Source organism: Saccopteryx leptura, chromosome 10, assembly GCF_036850995.1.
Source record: "Saccopteryx leptura isolate mSacLep1 chromosome 10, mSacLep1_pri_phased_curated, whole genome shotgun sequence".
Taxonomy (NCBI): Eukaryota; Metazoa; Chordata; class Mammalia; order Chiroptera; family Emballonuridae; genus Saccopteryx; species Saccopteryx leptura.
This window is the reverse complement of record NC_089512.1, coordinates 62,295,302-62,319,224: the sequence shown is the minus strand read 5'-3', so window position 1 is coordinate 62,319,224 and position 23,923 is coordinate 62,295,302. Positions and strand designations below refer to the sequence as shown.

Sequence of the window (23,923 nt, the reverse complement as noted above, 5' to 3'; positions counted from 1 at the left end):
AATCAGGATACATATATTCAAAGATAACAACTCCAGATTATCTTGTCATTCACTTATGTTGCATACCCATCACCCAAAGACAGATTGTCCTCTGTCACCTTCTATCTAGTTTTCTTTGTGCCCCTCCCCCTCCCCCTTTCCTTCTCCCTCTCACCCCTCCCCCCGTAACCACCACACTCTTATCAATGTCTCTTAGTTTCACTTTTATGTCCCACCTACGTATGGAATAATGCAGTTCCTGTTTTTTTTCTGATTTACTTATTTCACTTCGTATAATGTTATCAAGATCCCACCATTTTGCTGTAAATGATCTGATGTCATCATTTCTTATGGCTGAGTAGTATTCCATAGTGTATATGTGCCACATCTTCTTTATCCAGTCATCTATTGACGGGCTTTTTGGTTGTTTCCATGTCCTGGCCACTGTGAACAATGCTGCAATGAACATGGGGCTGCATGTGTCTTTACGTATCAATGTTTCTGAGTTTTTGGGATATATACCCAGTAGAGGGATTGCTGGGTCATAAGGTAATTCTATTTTCAGTTTTTTGAGGAACCAACATACTTTCTTCCATAATGGTTGTACTACTTTACATTCCCACCAACAGTGTATGAGGGTTCCTTTTTCTCCACTGCCTCTCCAACATTTGCTATTACCTGTCTTGTTAATAATAGCTAATCTAACAAGTGTGAGGTGGTATCTCATTGCAGTTTTGATTTGCATTTCCCTAATAACTAACGAAGATGAGCATCTTTTCATATATCTGTTGACCATTTGTATTTCTTCCTGGGAGAAGTGCCTGTTCATGTCCTCTTCCCATTTTTTTATTGGATTGTTTGTTTGTTGTTGAGTTTTATGAGTTCTTTGGATATTTTGGATATTAGACCCTTATCTGAGCTGTTGTTTGAAAATATCATTTACCATTTAGTTGGCTGTCTGTTTATTTTCTTATCAGTTTCTCTTGCTGAGCAACAACTTCTTAGTCTGATGTAGTCCCATTCATTAATTTTTGCCTTCACTTCTCTTGCCATTGGAGTCAAATTCATAAAATGCTCTTTAAAACCCAGGTCCATGAGTTGAGTACCTATGCCTTCTTCTATGTACTTAATTGTTTCAGGTCTTATGTTTAGACCTTTGATCCATTTTGAGTTAATTTTAGTACAGGGGGACAGACTGTAGTCCAGTTTCATTCTTTTGCATGTGGCTTTCTAGTTTTCCCAGCACCAATTATTGAAGAGGCTTTCTTTTCTCCATTGTGTGTTGTTGGCCCCTTTATCAAAAATTATTTGACTATATATATGTGGTTTTATTTCTGGGTTTTCTATTCTGTTCCATTGGTCTGAGTGCCTATTTTTCTGCCAATACCATGCTGTTTTGATTGTCGTGGCCCTATAATATAGTTTGAAGTCAGGTATTGTAATGCCCCCAGCTTCATTCTTTTTCTTTAGGATTGCTTTGGCTATTCGGGGTTTTTTATAGTTCCATATAAATCTGATGATTTTTTGCTCCATTTCTTTAAAAAATGTCATTGGAATTTTGATGGGAATTGCATTAAATTTGTATATTGCTGGCCCTGGCTGGTTGGCTCAGCGGTAGAGCATCGGCCTGGCGTGCGGGGGACCCGGGTTCGATTCCTGGCCAGGGCACATAGGAGAAGCGCCCATTTGCTTCTCCACCCCCCCTTCCTCTCTGTCTCTCTCTTCCCCTCCTGCAGCCGAGGCTCCATTGGAGCAAAGATGGCCCAGGTGCTGGGGATGGCTCCTTGGCCTCTGCCCCAGGTGCTAGAGTGGCTTTGGTCGCAACAGAGTGACACCCCGGAGGGGCAGAGCATCACCCCCTGGTGGGCGTGCTGGGTGGATCCCAGTTGGGTGCATGCGGGAGTCTGTCTGACTGTCTCTCCCCGTTTCCAGCTTCAGAAAAAAAAAAGAAAGAAAAAAAAATTGTATATTGCTTTGGGTAATATGGCCATCTTGATTATATTTATTCTTCCTAACCAAGAACAAGGTATATTCTTCCATCTCATTATATCTTTTTCGATTTCCCTTAACAATGGTTTATAGTTTTCATTATATAAGTCCTTTACATTCTTTGTTATGTTTATTCCTAAGTATTTTTTTGTTGTTGTTGCAATCGTGAAGGGGATTATTCTTTTGAATTCGTTCTCAAATGTTTCATTGTTGGCATATAGAAAGGCTATTGACTTCTGTATGTTAATTTTGTATCCTGTGACCTTACTGTATTGGCTTATTGTTTCTAGTAGTCTTTTTGTGGACTCTTTGGGGTTTTCGATGTATAGGATCATATAATCTGCAAAAAGTGATACCTTTACTTCTTTTCCGATATGGATGCCTTTTATTTCTTTGTCTTGTCTGATTGCTCTGGCTAGAACCTCTAGTTCCACATTAAATAAGAGTGGAGAGAGTGGACAACCCTGTCTTGTTCCTGATTTAAGGGGGAAAGCCTTCAGTTTAGTGCCATTTAATATGATGTTAGCTGATGGTTTATCATATATGGCCTTTATCATGTTGAGATATTTTCCTTCTATACCCATTTTGTTGAGAGTCTTAAACATAAAATTGTGTTGTATTTTATCGAAAGCCTTTTCTGCGTCTATTGATAAGATCATGTGGTTTTTGTTCTTTGTTTTGTTGATATGGTGTATTACGTTAAACGTTTTACGAATGTTGAACCATCCTTGAGATTCTGGGATGAATCCCACTTGATCATGATGTATTATTTTTTTAATATGTTGTTGTATTCGGTTTGCTAGTATTTTGTTTAGTATTTTAGCATCTATATTCATTAGAGATATTGGTCTGTAGTTTTCTTTTTTTGTGCCATCCTTGCCTGGTTTTGGTATGAGGGTTATGTTGGCCTCATAAAATGTGTTTGGAAGTATTGCTTCTTCTTCAATTTTTTGGAAGACTTTCAGTAGAATAGGCACCAAGTCTTCTTTGAATGTTTGATAAAATTCACTGGTATAGCCGTCAGGGCCTGGACTTTTATTTTTGGGGAAGTTTTTAATGGTTTTTTCTATTTCTTCTCTACTTATAGGCCTGTTTAGGCTTTCTGCTTCTTCTTGACTCAGTCTAGGAAGGTTTTACTGTTCTAGGAATTTATCCATTTCTTCTAGGTTGTTGAATTTAGTGGCATAAAGTTTTTCATAGTATCCTACAATAATTCTTTGTATATCTACGGTTTCTGTGGTGATTTCTCCTCTTTCATTTTGGATTTTGTTTATATGAGTCCTTTCTCTTTTTTCCTTGGTAAGTCTTGCCAAGGGTTTGTCAATTTTGTTGATCTTTTCAAAGAACCAGCTCCTTGTTCTATTAATTTTTTCTATAGTTTTTCTGTTCTCTATTTCATTTATTTCTGCTCTGATTTTTATTATCTCCTTTCCTCAGCTGGTTTTGGGTTGTCTTTGTTCTTCTTTTTCTAGTTCCTTAAGGTGTGAAGTTAAGTGGTTCACTTGGGCTCTCTCTTGTTTGTTCATATATGCCTGAAGTGATATGAACTTCCCTCTTATCACTGCTTTTGCTGCATCCCATAGATTCTGATATGTTGTATTATCATTTTCATTAGTTTCTATATATCTTTTGATCTCTGCATTTATTTCTTCTTTGACCCATTCATTTTTTAAAAGTATGTTGTTTAGTTTCCACAATTTTGTGGGATTTTTTTCCTCTTTTTTGCAGTTGAATTCTAGTTTCAAGGCTTTATGATCAGAAAATATGCTTGGTACAACTTCAATTTTTCTGAATTTGCTGATGTTGTTTTTGTGGCCCAACATATGGTCAATTCTTGAGAATGATCCATGTACACTGGAGAAAAATGTATACTCAGTCACTTTGGGATGAAATGTCCTGTAGATGTCTATCATATCCAGGTGCTCTAGTGTTTTGTTTAAGGCCACCAGAATCTATCTTTGTTGATTCTCTGTTTGGATGACCGATCTAGAGCCGTCAGTGGTGTATTGAGGTCTCCAAGTATGATTGTATTTTTGTCAGTTTTTGTTTTAAGATCAATAAGTAGCTGTCTTATATATTTTGGTGCTCCTTGGTTTGGTGCATATATATTAAGAATTGTTATGTCTTCTTGATTCAGTGTCCCCTTAGCCATTATGAAATGGCCATTTTTGTGTCTGAGTACTTTTCCTGTCTTGTAGTCAGCATTATCCGATATGAGTATTGCTACACCTGCTTTTTTTTGGATGTTATTTGCTTGGAGTATTGTTTTCCAGCCTTTCACTTTGAATTTGTTTTTATCCTTGTTACTTAGATGAGTTTCCTGTAGGCAGCATACAGTTGGATTTTTTTTTAATCCATTCTGCTACTCTGTGCCTTTTTTTTAATTAAATTTAATGCAGTGACATTGATAAATCAGGGTACATATGTTGAGAGAAAATATCTCTAGATTATTTTGACATTTGATTGTGCTGTATACCCCTCCCCCAAAGTTAAATTGTCTTCTGTCACTTTCTATCTGGTTTTCTTTGTGCCCCTCCCCTCCCCTAACCCCTCTCTCCTTCTTCACCCCCTCCCCCCTCCCCAACCTCCCGCCCCTGTTGCCATCACATTCTTCTTCATGTCTCTGAGTCTCATTTTTATGTCCCTTCTATGTATAGATTCATCTTAGTTTTTTTTTTCTGATTTACTTATTTCACTCCGTATAATGTTGTCAAGGTCCATCCATGTTATTGTAAATGATCCGATGTCATCATTTCTTATGGCTGAGTAGTATTCTATAGTATATATGTACCAAAGCTTTTTAATCCACTCGTCCTCTGACGGACACTTGGGCTGTTTCCAGATCTTCGCTATTGTGAACAATGCTGCCACAAACATGCGCGTGCATTTCTCCTTTTCGAGCCGTTCTATGGTGTCCTTGGGGTATATTCCTAAAAGTGGGATAGCTGGGTCAAAAGGCAGTTCGATTTTCAGATTTTTGAGGAATCTCCATACTGTTTTCCACAGTGGCTGCACCAGTCTGCATTCCCACCAGCAGTGCAGGAGGGTTCCCTTTTCTCCACATCCTCGCCAGCACTTATTCTGTGTTGTTTTGTTGATAAGCGCCATTCTGACTGGTGTGAGGTGATATCTCATTGTGGTTTTAATATGCATTTCTCTAATGATTAGTGATGTTGAGCATTTTTTCATATGCCTATTGGCCATCTGTATGTCCTCTTTGGAGAAGTGTCTATTCATCTCTTTTGCCCATTTTTGGATTGGGTTGTTTGTCTTCCTGGTGTTGAGTTTTACAAGTTCTTTATAAATTTTGGTTATTAACCCCTTATCAGACGTATTGTCAAATATGTTCTCCCATTGTGTAGTTTGTCTTTTTATTCTGTTCTTGTTGTCTTTAGCTGTGCAAAAGCTTTTTAGTTTGATATAGTCCCATTTGTTTATCCTGTCTTTTATTTCACTTCCCTGTGGAGATAAATCAGCAAATATATTGCTCCGAGAGATGTCCGAGAGCTTACTGCCTATGTTTTCTTCTAAGATGCTTATGGTTTCACGGCCTACATTTAAATCTTTTATCCATTTTGAGTTTATTTTTGTGAGTGGTGTAAGCTGGTGATCTAGTTTCATTTTTTTGCAGGTAGCTGTCCAATTTTCCCAACACCATTTGTTAAAGAGGCTGTCTTTACTCCATTGTATTTCCTTACCTCCTTTGTCAAATATCAGTTGCCAATAAAGGTGTGGGTTTATTTCTGGGTTCTCTGTTCTGTTCCATTGATCTATATGCCTGTTCTTATGCCAGTACCAGGCTGTTTTGAGTACAATGGCCTTGTAGTATAACTTGATATCAGGAAGTGTGATACCTCCCACTTTATTCTTCTTTTTTAAGATTGCTGAGGCTATTCGTGTCCCCTTTTGGTTCCATATAAATTTTTGGAATATGTGTTCTATATCTTTGAAGTATGTCATTGGTATTTTACTTGGTATTGCATTGAATTTATAGATTGCTTTGGGTAATATAGACATTTTAACAATGTTTATTCTTCCTAACCATGAGCACGGTATATGCTTCCACTTGTTTGTATCTTCCTTGATTTCTTTTATCAATGCTTTGTAATTTTCCGAGTATAATCTTTCGTCTCCTTGGTTAAGTTTACTCCTAGGTACTTTATTTTTTTGGTTGTAATTGTGAAGGGGATTGTTTCCTTAATTTCTCTTTCTGACTGTTCATTGTTGGTGTATAAAAATGCCTCTGATTTCTGAGTATTGATTTTATATCCTGCCACTTTGCTGAATTCATTTATCAGGTCCAGTAGTTTTTTGACTGAGACTTTAGGGTTTTCTATATACAATATCATATCATCTGCAAATAATGATAGTTCTACTTCTTCTTTTCCAACTTGAATGCCTTTTATTTCTTCTTCTTGTCTGATTGCTGTGGCTAGGACTTCCAGGACTATGTTAAATAAGAGTGGTGATAGGGGGCACCCCTGCCTTGTTCCTGATCTTAAGGGTATTGTTTTTAATTTTTTCCCATTGAGTATGATGTTGGCTGTGGGTTTCTCATAGATGGCTTTTATCATGTTGAGGTATGTTCCCTGTATTCCCACTTTGCTGAGAGTTTTGATCATGAATGGGTGCTGGATTTTATCAAATGCTTTTTCTGCATCTATTGAAATTATCATATGGTTTTTCTCCTTCTTTTTGTTTATGTGATGAATCACATTGATTGATTTACGAATATTGTACCAGCCTTGCCTCCCCAGAATAAATCCCACTTGATCATGGTGTATGATTTTTTCCATATATTGTTGGATCCGGTTTGCTAATATTTTGTTGAGGATTTTAGCATCTATATTCATCAGAGATATTGGCCTATAATTTTCTTTCTTTGTGTTGTCTTTGCCTGGTTTTGGAATCAGAATTATGCTCGCCTCATAAAAGGAGCTTGAAAGTCTTCCTTCCTCTTGAATTTTTTGAAATAGTTTGAGAAGGATAGGAGTTAGTTCTTCTTTGAATATTTGGTAGAATTCCGTTGTGAAGCCATCGGGCCCTGGACTTTTCTTTGTTGGGAGTTTTTTGATAACTGTTTCGATCTCCTTTGTTGTAATTGGTCTGTTTAGCTTTTCTGATTCTTCCAGATTGATTTTTGGAAGATTGTATGTTTCAAGGAATTTGTCCATTTCATCTAGGTTGTCTAGTTTTTTGACATACAGTTCTTCATAGTATTTTCTTATAATATTTTGTATTTCTGTTGTGTTAGTTGTTATTTCTCCTCTCTCATTTCTAATTTTATTTATTTGAGTCCTCTCTCTCTTTTTCTTGGTGAGTCTACTTAAAGGTTCATCAATCTTGTTTACCTTTTCAAAGAACCAGCTCCTAGTTTCATTGATCCTGTGTATTGTTTCTTTAGCCTCTATGTCATTTATTTCTGCTCTGATCTTTATTATTTCCTTCCTTCTACTACATTTGGGCTGTACTTGCTGTTCTTTTTCTAATTCTTTTAGATGCAGGGTTAAGTTGTTTACTTGAGATTTTTCTAGCTTCTGAAAGTGTGCCTGTAGTGCTATGAACTTCCCTCTCAGCACTGCTTTCGCTGTGTCCCATAAATTTTGAGTTGTTGTATGCTCATTGTCGTTCGTTTCTAGGAATTTTTTTATTTCTTCTTTGATCTCATTCTTAATCCATTCATTATTTAACACCCTGCTATTTAGTTTCCATGTGTTTGAGAATTTTTGAGCTTTTCTGCTGTGATTCATTTCTAGTTTCATGCCGTTGTGATCAGAGAAAGTGCTTGATATGATTTCAGTCTTCTTAAATTTGTTGAGAGCACTTTTGTGCCCTAACAATGTGGTCTATCCTAGAGAATGTACCATGAGCACTTGAAAAGAATGTATATTCTGCTGCTTTAGGGTGAAAGGATCTGAAGATATCTAATAAATCGAGTTGATCTAGTGTTTCCAATAAGTCTGCTGTTTTTTTGTTAATTTTCTTTCTTGAGGATCTATCTAGTGATGTTAGTGGGGTATTGAAATCCCCTACTATTATAGTATTGCTGTTGATCTCACCCTTTAAATCCATCAAAGATTGCTTTCTATATTTGGGTGCTCCTATATTAGGTGCATAGATATTTATAATAGTTATATCCTCCTGTTGGATTACTCCCTTTATCATTATGTAGTGGCCTTCTTTATCTCTTACTATATCCTTTGTTTTAAAGTCCAATTTGTCTGATATAAGTATTGCTACCCCAGCTTTTTTTTCATTTCCGTTTGCATGAAATGTTTTTTTCCATCCTTTTATCTTCAATCTATGTGTGTCTTTTGTTCTAAGGTGTGTCTCTTGTAGACAACATATGTATGGGTCCTGTTTTCTTATCCATGCAGCTACCCTATGTCTTTTGATTGGATCATTTAATCCATTTACATTTAAGGTTATTATTGATATGTAGTTGTTTATTGCCATTTTCTTCTTTAAAGGTGTATTCCTTTTTTTGCTATATTCTTTTCCAACTTTGATCTGTTTACAACAGGCCCCTTAACATTTCTTGCAGCGTTGGTTTGGTTGTAATGAATTCCTTGAGTTGTTTTTTGTCTGGGAAGCTTTTTATTTCTCCTTCAATTTTAAACGATAGCCTTTCTGGATAAAGTAGTCTTGGTTGTAGGTTCTTGTTCTGCATTACTTTGAATATTTCTTGCCATTCCCTTCTGGCCTCAAGTGTTTCTGTTGAGAAGTCAGATTTCATCCTTATGGGGCCTCCTTTGTAGGTGATAACTTTTTTTTCTCTTGCAGCTTTTAATATTTTCTCTTTATCGCTTAGCTTTGGTATTTTAATTATGATGTGTCTTGGTGTAGGTTTCTTTGGGTTTCTCTTTAATGGAGTTCTCTGTGCTTCTTGGACTTGTGAGAGTTTCTCTTGCATTAATTTAGGGAAGTTTTCAGTTATGATATGATTGAACAAAGTCTCTATCCCTTGTTCTTTTTCTTCTTCTTCAGGAACCCCTATGATGCGGATGTTATTTCTCTTCATGTTGTCACAGAGCTCTCTAAGTGTTTCCTCTGACTTTTTGAGTCTCTTTTCTCTTTTCTTCTCTGCTTTCATGCTTTCATTCCAGTTGTCCTCCAACTCGCTTATTCGATCCTCAGCTGTATCCATCCTGTTTTTAATTCCTTCCATTGTGGTCTTCATTTCTGATATTGTATTTGTCATCTCTGACTGATTCTTTTTTAATATTTCAATATCCTTTTTTATACTTGCTATTTCTTTATTTAGGTTTTCAAACTGCCCCTCCATTGTTGTTCTAATATCCCTAAGCATCCTTACAATCATTATTTTGAACTCCGCATCTGGAAGTTTGATTATTTCCATATCACTCAGCTCATCTCTCAAAGGTGTCTCTTGTGGTTTCATTTAGGTTGCACTCCTTTGTCTTTTCATAATGGTGTTTTATTTGTAGAGTTGTTTGAGTCTAGGCTTGGTGTTGTCTGCCTCAAGTTTTCAGTTGTGTTATTTCTAGGTCTTCTTGGGTTGGTATCAGCTATTATTTGTAATCCACTTTCGGATTTGGGCAGCTTTGAAGTCTTGATTTGTTTGTTTTCTTAACAGGTGATAGTCTTGTTAACTGATCTCAGCAGGGGGCTTCCTTGAAACTGTAACCAGGAATGCTGTGGGTGTAATCTGAGATGCTGAGGGTCTCTTCCACCAACTAATCTCCCTGGGGGCAGGGTTTTTTCTCAGCTTCAGTAGGGGGAGGTATATCTCAGATCTCCATGGAGACCTGAGTTACTGCCCCTCCTCCCCACTTCTTGTTTTCAGCTGTGTCTTGTTGCGCTGATTGGAGCTGGATAGATGTCCGGAGATCTCTGATCCGGAAGCACTTCAGCTCTGTTTTGTGAAAGGTTCAGTCCCTCCCCCAGCTATGGCCACCTCCAGCACGAATGAGTCAGCTTTTTAATTTCATTTCTTGCATACCTTATCCCCTCACAGTCTGTCCCTCTCCACGACCTTTCCACTTGGGAGATAAGCTGGTCTTTTCAACCCACCTTGCTCCCTGGTCGCCAGGTAAGTGGCTGTGAGCAGTAGTTTCTGCTCTTTTTCCTCTGTGAAATCCTCTCTGGGCTCTCAGCCTCACGCCCCCCCCCTTCCGTTCCTGTAAGCAGAGGAGATTCAGGCACTCCTTACCAGGATTATTGTGGCTTCCTCTTTGCTCCTTGGTTTTTGAGAGCTGTTCTTGCAGTTCAGTGTAGGGTTTTCATGCTGATTTTTCCTAAATTGATTTGTATTCCAGTTTGGTGTTGAGAGCTGGGCATCTGTGCGTCTGCCTACTCTGCTGCCATCTTCAAAAGCCTCTGTGCCTTTTTATTGGTGAGTTTAATCCGTTTACATTTAGTGTAATTATTGACACTTGTGAGTTCCCTATTGCCATCTTGCTTTCTGTTAGTTTTGTGTCTTGTTTGATCCTTCTCTTTCGTTTTTCTATCTTTTGTTTTTATTTGGTTGTATTCCATACATCTTTCCTCTGTTGCTATCTTTTTTATCTCATGTGCTTCTGTGGTGGTTTTTTCAATGGTGGTTACCTTTTAGTAATGAAAAGGGTTCCTACCCTGTTCATTGTAGCACACTATTTTGTGAGTACTTTTGCACTCCATCGGTGCTTTGCTACTGTTAATCTCCATCCTCTCCCCCCCTCCCTTTCTTTTTGTTGTTGTCACAGTTTAAATTTGGTTTTATTGTGTTCTTGTTGGAGCTTTTACTTGTGGCTCTGTTTTTTTTTTTGTTCTTTGTATCTGATTGGAGAACCCCCTTTAGTAATTCATGGAGTGGGGGTTTTCTGATGATAAATTCCCTCATCTTTTCTGTATCTGTGAATGTTTTTATTTCTCCTTCACATTTAAAGGATAGCTTTGATGGGTATAGTATTCATGGCTGAAAGTTCCTCTCTTTCAGGACTTTAAATATTGGGGTCCACTCTCTTCTACCTTGTAGAGTTTCTGTTGAGAAATCTGATGATAATCTAATGGGCCTTCCTTTATATGTTGTATTCTTCTTTTCCCTGGCTTCCTTGAGAATTTTTTCTTTGCTGTTGGTTTGTGCCAATTTCAAACCTGCCTTGGAGTAGGTTTGTTGGGGTTAAGAAAACTTGGAGTTCTGTTTGCTTCTTGAATTTGAGGCTTTAGTTCTTTCCACAGGCTTGGGAAGTTCTCATCTATTATTTGTTTGAGTATGTTCTCCATTCCATTTTCTCTCTCTTCTCCCTCTGATATACCTATTATTCTTATGTTATTCTTTTTGATGGAGTCAGATAATTCTTGTAGGGCTATCTCATTTTTTTAAATTTTTGAGTCTCTTTCTTCTTCTCTCTGTTGTGCCTCAAGTTGCTTGTCTTCTATTTCACTAATCCTCTCTTCTATATGGCCTATTCTATTAGCTAAGCTTGTTGCCTCGTTTTTCAGCTCGTGAATTGAGTTTTTCATCTCTGTTTGATATGTTTTTATAGTTTCAATTTCCTTGGACATATATTCTTTGTGTTCGTTGAGTTGTTTTCTGAGCCCCCTAAATTGCCTTTCTGTGTTTTCTTGTATATCTCGGAGGATTTTTAGGATTTCTATCTTAAATTCTCTGTCATTTAGCTCCAAGGTTTCCAATATATTAAATTTTTTCTCCATAGATTTTTCCTCATCTAGCTGTATTACCTCTCTTTCTTTTGTATCCATGATATTCGATTTTCTCTTCCTTAATAGTATCTGAGAGTGGTTTTGTTGATAGTATTAATGAGATTTAATAAAGAATTAAAAGTTAAAAAAATAAAAAATGAAAGAGTTTTTTTAAAAAAATTAATAATGAAATAAGGAAAATAAAATTAAATTAAATTAAAAAGAAAGAAAATTTCCCCCCCTCCTTTTTTTTCTCTCCTCTCCTCTCCCCTCTTTCTTGAGAAAATCTTGTGATGAACTGTGAATTATATTGTACTAAATAGAACAAACAATGCCTGTAATGGAGGGCCTGAATTGGGGAGAAGTAATAAAGGGGCAAAAAAAACCCCCAAAAAAACCAAAAAAAAAAGAAAAAAAGAGGGCATATGGACCCACAAAAAGAAAATAAGAAAAAAAATTGCGTCAAGAATAAAATGATTTGCTCTTAGGTGTTGGTTGACTGATTGTTATGATGAGAGGAATAAAAGGGAAACAGGAAAATAGGGGGACAAATTAAAAAATTACTATTGTATTATTTAGTGGAACAAGAACTAGATAAAATGGAGAGCCAGGGATGGGAGCACTGCTAGTTTGTTAAAAAGGTGAAGTAAAAACCCCCCAAAATGCCACAAACATAAGTTTGAGTCCCAGATAAGATATTGTTCGTTATTGAGGTTTGAATGAGAGGAGACATAAAGGAGAAAGGAAGAAACTAATATAGAGGGAGAAAAGAAAGAGAGAGAGAGAGAAAAAAGAGGGAACCACTAAAAGAAGAAAAAAGAAAAAAGAGGAGAGAGAGAGAGAGAGAGTTATGGGTTTTAGAGTGCAACCCTCATAGAGAGAAAGGAAGAGGAAAGAAAAGATAATGGTAAATGTATCACTTATGGGTAGTGTAGTTCAAGGAGAGGAGAGAGTAAGACCGGCAGAGAGTTAAATGACCAAATTGGAGGAGGAAAAAAAAAATATCAAGAATGAAGATAAGAGAAACAAATGAACAAATATAATAAAATGGGATAGGTTATAAAGTCTGCGTATTATTCTTGATTTTGAGAGGTTATCTTCTTGTTTTTTCTTTTCTCTCCCTCTTCCTGGTCGGTGACTCTGTATCCCGGGTTCTGCCCCTTTGGCACGCTCAAGTAGAGGTTTGCAGTTGATAAGTCTCTATGACGATGTCGTGTATTGTGCTTCAGTCTCGTTGACAGTTGAGGCTCATTAGCATTTATAGGCTTCGCCAGTGAGAGAGTTCGTGTTCCTGGAGCCTCTCTCCTAGTCTTTCCTTCCTCAATTAGTAGCTTGATAATCCAGCTATGAGGTTGCTGCTGCCTCTGCCTGGATAGTAAGAGGCTCAAAGAGCTGGCAACTCCCCACTCTGTTCCCACTCAGCACAGGGCTCTGGGTAAGGCTCAGTCAGTCAGAGCTGCTAGCATAATCAGACGGGGCTTCCACCCACTCAAAGACCTCTGGCTCTGCCACTCTGTGGGATAACACGGGCACGCACTGCCGAGGCACTTGGAGGAATCTCTCACCCACTATCTGTGCGCGCAGACCAGGATATCAGGCCAGCCCACACAAAGGCCTCTGGCTCTGCCCCTCTGTGGGATAACACGGGCGCACACTGCCGAGGCACTCGGAGGAACCTCTTGCTCACTATCTGCGCGCGCAGACCAGGATATCAGGCCGGCCGCCTCACCGGCTGAGTGAAACCCCACCTGCATGGAAAAGTTCCAGCTTTGGAATTGGCTCTTGCTCCGTCCCCGTGTGCAGCTTTCCCAGGGCGCTGCAGCGGTCCGGAGATTCTGCCTTTGGCCCACACAGAGGCCTCTGGCCCTGCCCCTCTGTGGGGCAACACGGGCGCCCACTCCTGAGGTGCTCGGAGGAATCTCTTGCTCACTCCCCGTGCGCGCAGACCAGGATATCAGTCCGGCTGCCTCACCCTCTGAGTAAATCCCCCTCCTGCACCGAAAAGTTGCAGCGTTGGAACTAGCTCTTGTTTCCTCCTTGTGCACGGCCCCCTCAGGGTGCTGGGGTGGCCCGGAGATTCCGCTTTCGGCCCACACAAAGGCCTCTGACTCTGCCCCTCTGTGGGACAACATGGGCACCCACTCCCAGGGCTTTGGAAGGAATCTTTTGCCCTTCTGCGTGCGCTGACTCGGAGATTGGGGAAAATGGCTGCCCCGCTTGTCTTTCTTTGTCTGGGTTTGGCACGAGTGTTAGCTTGTATTGCCCGGGTTGCCACAGGAACAGTTTTTCCTCGGGTTGGATCTCTGTGCCACAGCCTGGTTCGGCCATTTGTGCCGCGGCCTGGATCTATTCACCCCCTTTGCCCGCCTTAGTTTCTATATTCTCAGTTCCCGGTGAAAGCCGCCCTGTTTAGGTTAGTGAGGAAGGCGGAGCATTTCTTACTCCCTATTTCCTTCGGAGTTTGATTATATATTTAGCCAATTTTTCGCTCGACCATACCTTCGTGTGTATTGCGAAACATCTGGAGGCTCCAAGGATAGGTTTTTCTGTTTCTGGTTGAAGATCTTGTTGAGTTTTGAGGGAGATTTATCAGTATCACTTCCTACTGCGCCATTACTCTGACGTCATTAGCGTAGTATACTTTGTATTAAGAAGTGTGATATCTCCCACTTTGTTCTTCATGTTCAAGCTTGCTGAGGCTATTTGGTTTATTTTTTGGTTCCATATAAATTTTTGGCATGTTTGTTCTAGATCTGTGAAGTATGCCATTGGTATTGTAATAAAAATTACATTGAATGTATAGATTGTTTTGGGTAGTATGGACATTTTAATTATGTTAATTCTTCCCATCCATGCACACAATATATACTTCCTCCCACTTGTTTGGATCTTTCTCGATTTCTTTTTCCAATGTCTTATAATTTTATGAGTACAAGTCTTTTACCACCTTGGTTAAATTTATTCCTAGGTACTTTATTTTGTTGTTGTTGCAATAGTAATTGAGATTGTTTTCTTAATTTCTCTTTCTGACAGTTCATTATTGGTGTATAAAAATGCCACTGATTTCTGAATATTAATTTATGTCCAGCCACTTTGATGAATAAATTTATTAGGTCTAGTAGTTTTTTGTCAGAGACTTCAGGGTTTTCTATGTACAGTATCATGTTGTAAGCAGATAACAACAGTTTTACTTCTTTTTCGATTTGGATGTCTTTTATTTTTTCTTTTCTGATTGCTGTGGCTGGGACTTTCAATACTATGTTGAATAAGAGTGGTGAAAGGGCACATTCCCATCTTGTTCCTGACCTTAGGGGATTGCTTTTAATTGAGTATGATGTTGGCTGTCAGTTTGTCATATATGGACTTTATTATGTTGAGATATGTTTCCTGTATTCCTACTTTGCTGAGAGTTTTGATTATAAATGGGTGCTGGATTTTATCAAATGCTTTTTCTGCATCTATTAATATAATCATGTGATTTTTATCCTCCATGTTTATTGATTTGCAAATATTGTACTAGCCTTGTCTTCCTGGAATAAATCTCACTTGATCATGATGTATGATCTTTTTTTTTTTTTTTTTTTTTCTGTATTTTTCCAAAGCCGGAAATGGGAAGAGACAGTCAGACAGACTCCTGCATGTGCCAACCGGGATCCACCCGGCACGCCCACCAGGGGGTGATGTTCTGCCCACCAGGGGGCAATGCTCTGCCCCTCCGAGGCGTCGCTCTGTTGCGACCAGAGCCACTGTAGTGCCTGGGGCAGAGGCCGAGGAGCCATACTCAGCGCCCGGGCCATCTTTGCTCCAGTGGAGCCTCAGCTGCGGGAGGGGAAGAGAGAGACAGAGAGGAAGGAGAGGGGGAGGGGTGGAGAAGCAGATGGGCACTTCTCCTGTGTGCCCTGGCCAGGAATCGAACTCGGGACTTCTGCACGCCAGGCCGACGCTCTACCGCTGAGCCAACCGGCCAGGGCCTGTATGATCTTTTTAATGTATTGTTGGATCTAGTTTGCTAATATTTTGTTGAGAATTTTAGCATCTACGTTTGTCAGGAATACTGACCAATAGTTTTCTTTCTTTGTAGTGTCTTTACCTGGTTTTGGAATTAGGATAATGCTTGCCTCATAAAATGAGTTTGGAAGTCTTCCCTCTTCTTGAGTTTTTTGAAATATTTTGAGAAGGTTAGGTTAGTTCTTTGAGTGATTGGTAAAATTTGCCCGTGAAGCCATCAGTACAAGGCTTTTGCTTGCCAGGAGTTTTTTTGGTAATGTTTCTATTCCATTTGTTGTAATTGATCTACTGAAGTTTCCTGATTCTTCCAGATTCAGTTTTAGAAGATTGTGTGTTTGTAGAAATTTATCCACTTCACCTGGGCTGTTCAATTTTTTGGCATATACTTCTACTTAGTATTTTCTTGAAGTCTTTTATATTTCTGTGATGTCAGTTGTTACTTCTTTTTCATTTCTAATTTTATTTATTTGGGTCCTCTCTCTTTTTTTCTTGCTGAGTTTGGTTAAAAGTTTGTCAATATTTTTTACCTTTTCAAAGATCCAGCTCTTGATAAAGCATTTGATAAAATCCAGCATCCATTTATGACCAGCTCTTGGTTTCATTGATCTTTTGTATTGTTTTATTAGCCTTTATTTATTTATTTCCCCTCTGATCTTTATTATTACTTTCCTTCTGCTTCCTCTGGGCTTTATTTGTTGTTCCTTTTCTAGTTCTTTTAGGTACAGGGTTAGAATGTTTATTTGAGATTTTTCTTGCTTTTAAGGTATGCCTGTAATGCTGTGAACTTCCCTTTCAGGACAGCTTTCTCTGTATCCCATAGATTTTGAGTTTTTGTGTGTTCATTTTCATTTATTTCAAGGAAATTTTTTATTTCCTCCTTGATCTTATTCTTAACCCATTTGTTATTTAATAACGTGATATTTAGCCTCCAAGTGTTTGGATGGTTTTCAATGTTTCTATTATAATTGATTTCTAGTTTCATGCCACTGTGGTCAAAGAAGATGCTTGATATGATTTCAATCTCTTTAATTTATTGATACTTGTTTTTTGTCCTAATATATGGTCTATCCTAAAAGATGTACCATGAGCACTTGAAAAGAATGTATATTCTGTTGCTTTGAGGTGAAAAGTTCTGAAGATATCAATTAAGTACAGTTGATTTAGTGTGCCATTTAAGGATGCTGTTTCCTTGTTGATTTTCTATCTAGAGGATCTATCTATTGATGTTAGTTTGGTATTAAAATTTCCTACTATTGTTGTTTTGCTGTTGATCTTGCTCTTTATGTCCATCAAAATCTGCTTTATACATTTAGGTGCTCTTATATTGTGTGCAGAAATATTTACAATGGTTATAGCTTCCACACACCCCTGCACCCACCCATCTGGCTCCTGGACCAAAGCTTCTCCACTGCAATAAGCTTAGAAAGTCCTGACTCTTTGCACACACTGTGATCTCCCAGCACTCAGTGAAAAAAGCCAGATCCTGTAGAAGTCCTGACTCTGTGTAGCTTTGTGTTGTTCTCTCAGTGCCCCTTGTGCTTACTGTGTGGGCAAGGCCAGGTCCTAATGTCCTGAATCTGCATGGCACTCTGCTCTCCCAGCTCACTGTGCTCTCTTTCCAAGGCTCCGCCAATTTTCCTCCTTTGGGAATAGTGCATATCAGCCTGTAGAAGGGGAGCTAGGACCTCTTCCCCTTTCTGGAGTAGGAGGTGCTGTGCTTCCCCAGGAATAGAGGAATTGATCCCCTGTGATGCCTCTACACTCCACAGCTCCTGCTTGTCTGACTTCTCTGGTTCAGAGATTCCCCTGGGCGACAGGCACAGAAGGCATGGAAAGTCCTGGCTCTGCACTGGTCTCTGCTCTTCAAAACTCTGTGTGCTCACTGTGAGCAAGGACAGAACTTAAAATCCTGGCTCTGTACAGTGCTCTGCTCTCCCAGCATGCCATGCTCTTTTTCCAAGACCCCACCAACTTTCCCCCTTGAGGGTGCTGTGCATCAGGCTGTAGGAAGGGAGCTGAAACCTATTCCCTTCTGTGGGGTTGCAGGTGCTCTGCCCACCTGAGAGATAAGAGTGCACCCCCTCAATGACTCCACAAACCCCTACTCCCACCCATCTGGTTCCTGGAGACTGCTATGCTTCCTACACTAACAGAAGGAGTCTTGGCCTTGGGTAGTGAACATACAATATAATATACAGATGATGTATTGTACACTTGAAATCTATATAATTTTATTAAACACTGTCACCCCAATATATTCAATAAAAATTTTTAAAAATGTTGGCAGCAGCCCTGGCTGGTGGCTCAGTGGATAAAGAGTCTGCCCAGCATATAGATATCCCAAGTTTGATTCCCAGTCAGGACACACAGGAGAAGTGACCATCTGCTTCTCCCCCCTCCCTCTCCCTTCTTCTCCTTTTCTCTCCCTCTTTGACTCCCACAGCCAGTGGCTTGATTGATTCAAGTTTGGCTGCAGGAAAGCTCTGTTGGTAGGAGCACATCAGCCTCAGTACTTTAGCATCGACCCCAGATGGGGCTATCTTGTGGCTCCTGGTTGGGGCAAATGTGGGAGTCTGCCTCATAATCTCCCCTCCTCTCACCTAAAAAAAAATGTTGGAAGGGCTGTGCTCCCTTTGGAAGCTTTAAGAGAGAACCTTTCCTTACCTCTTCCAGCTTTTCTTTATCTTTGGACATTCCTTATCTTGTAACTGTAAAACTCTTAAGTTTCTTCCTTCATGTTCACCTGGCCTTATGCTTTGTGTCTCTCTACTATGTGACTGATAAAGACTGAGAACCTTGGACTTAGGGTCTATCAAATAATTCAGAATGTTCTCCTCAGTTGAGATCCTTAACTTAATTGCATCTTCAAAGACCTTTTTTGAAAATAAGATCATATTCATGGATCCCTGGGATTAATTAGGACATGCACATATCTTTTTGGGGACCGCCATGCAAGCCACCACATACATATACACACAGGCACAAACACACACACATTAGTTCCTTATATATAAATGAATATGGGTAGGGCTAAAGTAGGTTACAGTTGTGAGTACATGAAATAGAGTTTATTCTTGTATTATTATTTAAAATGAATTATTGTAGTTTTCCATTAAGAAAAACTGTAAACCTACTTTTGCCCCACCCTATATATTGATCTAGAGAAGAAAATGGGGGGTATTCAGTAGATTTTTTTCATCCTAAAATATCATTTTAAAGATAGGAAAAGCAATTAATAAAAATTTATTTATAAAAAAAGATAGAAAAAGCATTCTTCACAAAAGAAAAAAATGAAAAATTGCACTTTATGAAGATTCTGTACTGTCTTCATAGAGAAAATATAAATATAAAGTCACTTTTCCATTAGTCCTCAAGATCTGTGGATTTTCCCTCCTTGCTAGCTCTTACACCTGTTCTTTTCTCTTTATCTCGGGTCCTCTGCCCTATCCCCTTCTTCCTATTATAACCTTAGTTCTGACCATCATTTACTACCTGAATCAATGCAATAGAGCTGCTTTGGTCCAGTCTACATCCTTATACCAGAATGAAGATTCTAAAACACAAATTCATTCCATTTCTCCCCTACTTAAAATCCTTCGTTGTAATCCTCTTGTATTACTATGAAATTCTTAACACCGGCTGCAAAACCTTTCAGAATCTGACTCCTGTTTGCTTCTCAAGCCTTGTTTCTTGCCTTTCCTCTTTCACATCCTATTTTCACATCCTACCGAATCTCCTTAATTCTGTGTCTGCTTATATTTCCATTTCTGTGTATGTGTAGTTTCTCCTGCCTTAACCATTCTTCCTTTCTGCACCTGGCTAACTCACACTTTATTTTCTCCAAATTTAGCTCAGCTATTAATCTGGGAAGCCTTCGTTGATTTATTCCCCTACTATTTCCTTCCTTGTCCTCCTTCCTGGGTCTGGGCTAATTGTTTATCCCAAGTACTCTAGTAGCCTCCCCCACCGTGGTACTTCCTCTGCCTGGTCAGTGTTACCCCACATTATTTTTGTCTATTTAATTTCAGTATCACTCCTTTTCAAATATTGTGTTTTATTTTCATATCTCCTGGCATGTTGTATAGGTATAGGATATTTTTCCTAAGTGTTTATTGAATAAATAAATGAATGAATGGCTATTAGAGACTTTATTTATGTTATCCCTAGAACATTGTTTATTTTTTCATAGTAGCTAGTTTTTATTTCTTAGAGAATTTAGAGTATGTTATATTCAATTGTATAATATGCTAAACCAAAATGTTTGAGAGATGTTTTTATCATGCATACAGTTTAAATTTTTTTTTTGCATATTTCTGAAGCTGGAAACAGGGAGAGACAGTCAGACAGACTCCCGCATGCGCCTGACCGGGATCCACCCGGCACGCCCACCCTGGGGCGACGCTCTGCCCACCAGGGGCGATGCTCTGCCCATCCTGGGCGTCGCCATGTTGCGACCAGAGCCACTCTAGCGCCTGAGGCAGAGGCCACAGAGCCATCCCCAGCGCCCGGGCCATCTTTGCTCCAATAGAGCCTTGGCTGCGGGAGGGGAAGAGAGAGACAGAGAGGAAGGCGCGCGGAGGGGTGGAGAAGCAAATGGGCGCTTCTCCTGTGTGCCCTGGCCGGGAATCGAACCTGGGTCCTCCACACGCTAGGCCGACGCTCTACCGCTGAGCCAACCGGCCAGGGCCAGTTTAAATTTTTTAAGTTTAAATGTTATGAAGACCTAATGAAAACCATGTGTAGTTTTGTCTGTTTTTTAAATATTTTTTTTTCAAATAAGATGAAACAAAAGTATCACATTCTTTTCACTTTGCAGGAACTGATTCCTACAAGCGATAGCAATGTGGTTGTATCTCTCACACGCCTCTTTGAAGCACTACTCTGTGACGTGGTAGAAAATGATCCTACAAGCAAGCACATTCATGTTTGGATTATGGTTGGTTTTATTCTTAATGTAGTTTTTAATTACAGAATAAAATATGCGTCTGACAAATGATACTTGTACTGAGAAAGACATTGTAAAATCTAGAGCTGTTGTTTAGTGAGAAGTGAAAGAATAGCTGAAGACATTTGAATTGCTCTGATCTGGTATTCTGATTTAAAAGACACTTTAAAGAAAATAAAATACATCAAAATGAACCCAATATGCTCTGTTATTGATAAAATATCATAATTTGATACACAATAAGGTGACAATATTAATCCAATATGGACTTAGGTGAACTGATTTTATATTACTATTAAGCCAAGATGTAGATAGACTGCAAGAAACAGGCTACAAAAGACAAGGAGCAGGCATCCAACCAGGTAGATGGAGCATTGCTGGCAGAATCCATAGATGGAGCATTGCTGGCAGAATCCATAGGGAAGTCAGTGGTCCCAGTTAGCTAATGTCTAGAGGCCAGAGAAGGCCAGAGAGCATAACTTCGAAGGAGCCAAAGGAAATAGTGTTTTGCTCTCTTCCCTGGTATATGCTACTTTCCCATCTGCTACCACAGTCCTGAAATTCTTGATTTCCTCTACTCAGTCTACTTTCTCTTCTACTCTGTGGTTATAGCAGTCTCCTCCTATTCTTTTTGCCACAGAAAGTCTACCTCAGACTTCTCACATTCCAAGGTTCCCTGCTAACCAAAATTTCTTCCTTTCCCACCCCTCTTTGTCTTTATTTTCCTCTAATTTATAAGAAATTGAACAGATGTGTTAGAAGTATGATTTATTTATATACATCTTCTCCCTAAGTTTGTAACTGCCTTTCACAGAACTAGTTTTTAATATTCTTCCATATATTTCAGTGTTACCTTTCTATAAAATAAAAGTATCCTAGGAATAGTTTATATATGTAACCTTTATGTTTATATTTCCAGAAATTTTTCATTCTGTTGGTAAACCTAAACTCCCAAAATTATTTTAATGATTCAGAATCATTTTTAGACTAATATGGATTAATACCTGGTTGAAAATATTTCTTAAAATATACTTGATTTTTAAACTAGATAAGGCATGTGAGTTATGGCCTAGAGTAAAATTCAAAAAGAAAAAGAAGGTTTTCCATCCATACCAGTCCTCCAGCTACTCTTAGGGCAACTGAGAATACCAGTGCCTAGGTACCCTGCCAGAAGTATTTGATGCACGTGCTTATATGTATATACATTTTTATACATGATACTTATTTTCACCTTTTCTCACAATATATCTTAGAGATCATTTCATAACAGTAGAGTTGCCTTCTTTTTTAACAGATGCATCTAATTCCAGTGTATGTAGCATAATTCAATTAAGCAGACCCCTGTTGAAGAACATTTGGGTTCCTCTAATGATTAGAGATTAGAGCAGGGGTCTCAAACTCAACTCAGCATGTGGGCCGCAGAGCAAGATCACAGCCGTTCGGCGGGCTGCACTAGGTCTACAAAAGGCAGCTGTTACGCAACACTTTTCTCACTGCAGTTGAAAACAAAAAAAAATCAGTACAACAAGCACAATCGTACATGCAGTTTACTCAGTGTCACAAAACGACCAGAAACTGTAGTTCGCATCACAACTGCTGTTAACTAAGCTAATATCTAGCTAGGATGCTAGAGAAATGAAAAATACAAGTAGGCCCCTAGGCTTACTTAATTTTTTTTTTTTTTCCATTTTTCTGAAGCTGGAAACAGGGAGAGACAGTCAGACAGACTCCCGCATGCGTCCGACCGGATCCACCCGGCACGCCCACCATGGGGCGACGCTTTGCCCACCAGGGGGCGATGCTCTGCCCATCCTGGGCGTCGCCATGTTGCGACCAGAGCCACTCTAGCGCCTGGGGCAGAGGCCACAGAGCCATCCCCAGCGCCCGGGCCATCTTTGCTCCAGTGGAGCCTTGGCTGCGGGAGGGGAAGAGAGAGACAGAGAGGGAAAGCGTGGTGGAGGGGTGGAGAAGCAAATGGGCGCTTCTCCTGTGTGCCCTGGCCGGGAATCGAACCCGGGTCCTCCGCACGCTAGGCCAATGCTCTACCGCTGAGCCAACCGGCCAGGGCGGCTTACTTAATTTTATCCAAAATATTTTGAACTTCGTGGATTAGTCTGCGGGCCGCACAAAATTGTTGAGACCCCTGGATTAGAGCCTAATCTTTTGCTATCACAAACAATACTGCAATGAATTTTCTGTAAATATATCATTTTAACAGATGAAATATATTTCAGGATAAGTCCTAAAAGAGAAATTCCTAGATTATTTGGCATGGGCATTTAAATTTAGATAGCTATTGCTAGAGAAATGATTCTTTATATGATTTAGCTGTGCTCCAATCGATTTTATGTATAGATCTAATCTTTTCTAAGTAGGTTAACCAGGCCTTAATATGTTAAATTATAATTAATCTGTTAAAAATTTCTTTCAAATAATTAGTTTGAATTAAAAATATATTTTTTTACCAACAGGCTTGCTTTATATTTTCTTTGATTTGGTCTATTGGAGGAAGTTGTGATTCAAATGGTCGCATCGTTTTTGATTCTTTCCTACGACTCATCATACGGGGAGAAGATGAAAGCAACCCAGTGCCCAACTCTGTGGGTAAATGGGAATGCCACTTTGATGAAAAAGGCTTGGTCTATGATTACATGTATGAGGTATGATATAAAGTGATTGCTATGATAAGTTGTAAACCACAAAGTCTTGGATCAGTAAGCGAAACTCCTGGGTTCCAATCCAAGAGTTAATTTGAATGTTGTGGTTAGTGTTTTAGTTCCTTCTCTTAGTTTCTTCTCCTATAACTTGTGGATGGATAGATAAACTTACTTTAAGAATAATTTAGGCCTGACCTGTGGTGGCGCAGTGGGTAAAGCGTCGACCTGGAAACGCTGAGGTCGCTGGTTCGAAACCCTGAGCTTGCCTGGTCAAGGCACATATAGGAGTTGATGCTTCCTCTCTCTCTCTCTCTCTCTCTCTCCTTCTCTCTCTCCTCTCTAAAATGAATGAATAAAATAAAATTAAAATAAAAAAAGAATAATTTAGGCCCTGGCCAGTTGGTTCAGTGGTAGAGCATTGACTGGGTGGGTGGCAATCTCGGGTTCAATTCCTGGTCAGGGCATACAGGAGGAGCAAGCATCTGCTCCCTCCCTTTTCCCTTCCCCTTCCCCTTCTCTCTCCCTCTCTTTCCATCTCTCCCCCCCCCCACCTCCCACTGCATGACTTGATTGGTTCCAGCACATTGGCCTGGCACTGAGGATGGCTTCCTGGAGTCTCTGCTTCACGTGCTAAAAATAGCTTGGTTGCAAGCATGAGCCCAGATGGGCAAAACATTAGCTCCAGATGGGGGTTGCTGGG

The 23,923-nt window shown here is 39.4% G+C and overlaps 1 protein-coding gene across 1 annotated transcript in view; it reads left to right on the top strand.

Moving 5' to 3' along the window:
• The window catches only part of DNAH12 (dynein axonemal heavy chain 12), a 399,320-nt gene that overhangs the window by 209,873 nt on the left and 165,524 nt on the right, over positions 1 to 23,923 (top strand). Inside the window, exons 35-36 of the mRNA XM_066351331.1 lie at positions 20,438 to 20,557; positions 23,038 to 23,226. Of these exons, the coding sequence (XP_066207428.1) occupies positions 20,438 to 20,557; positions 23,038 to 23,226 (309 nt within the window). The remainder of the gene's footprint in view (positions 1 to 20,437; positions 20,558 to 23,037; positions 23,227 to 23,923) is intronic.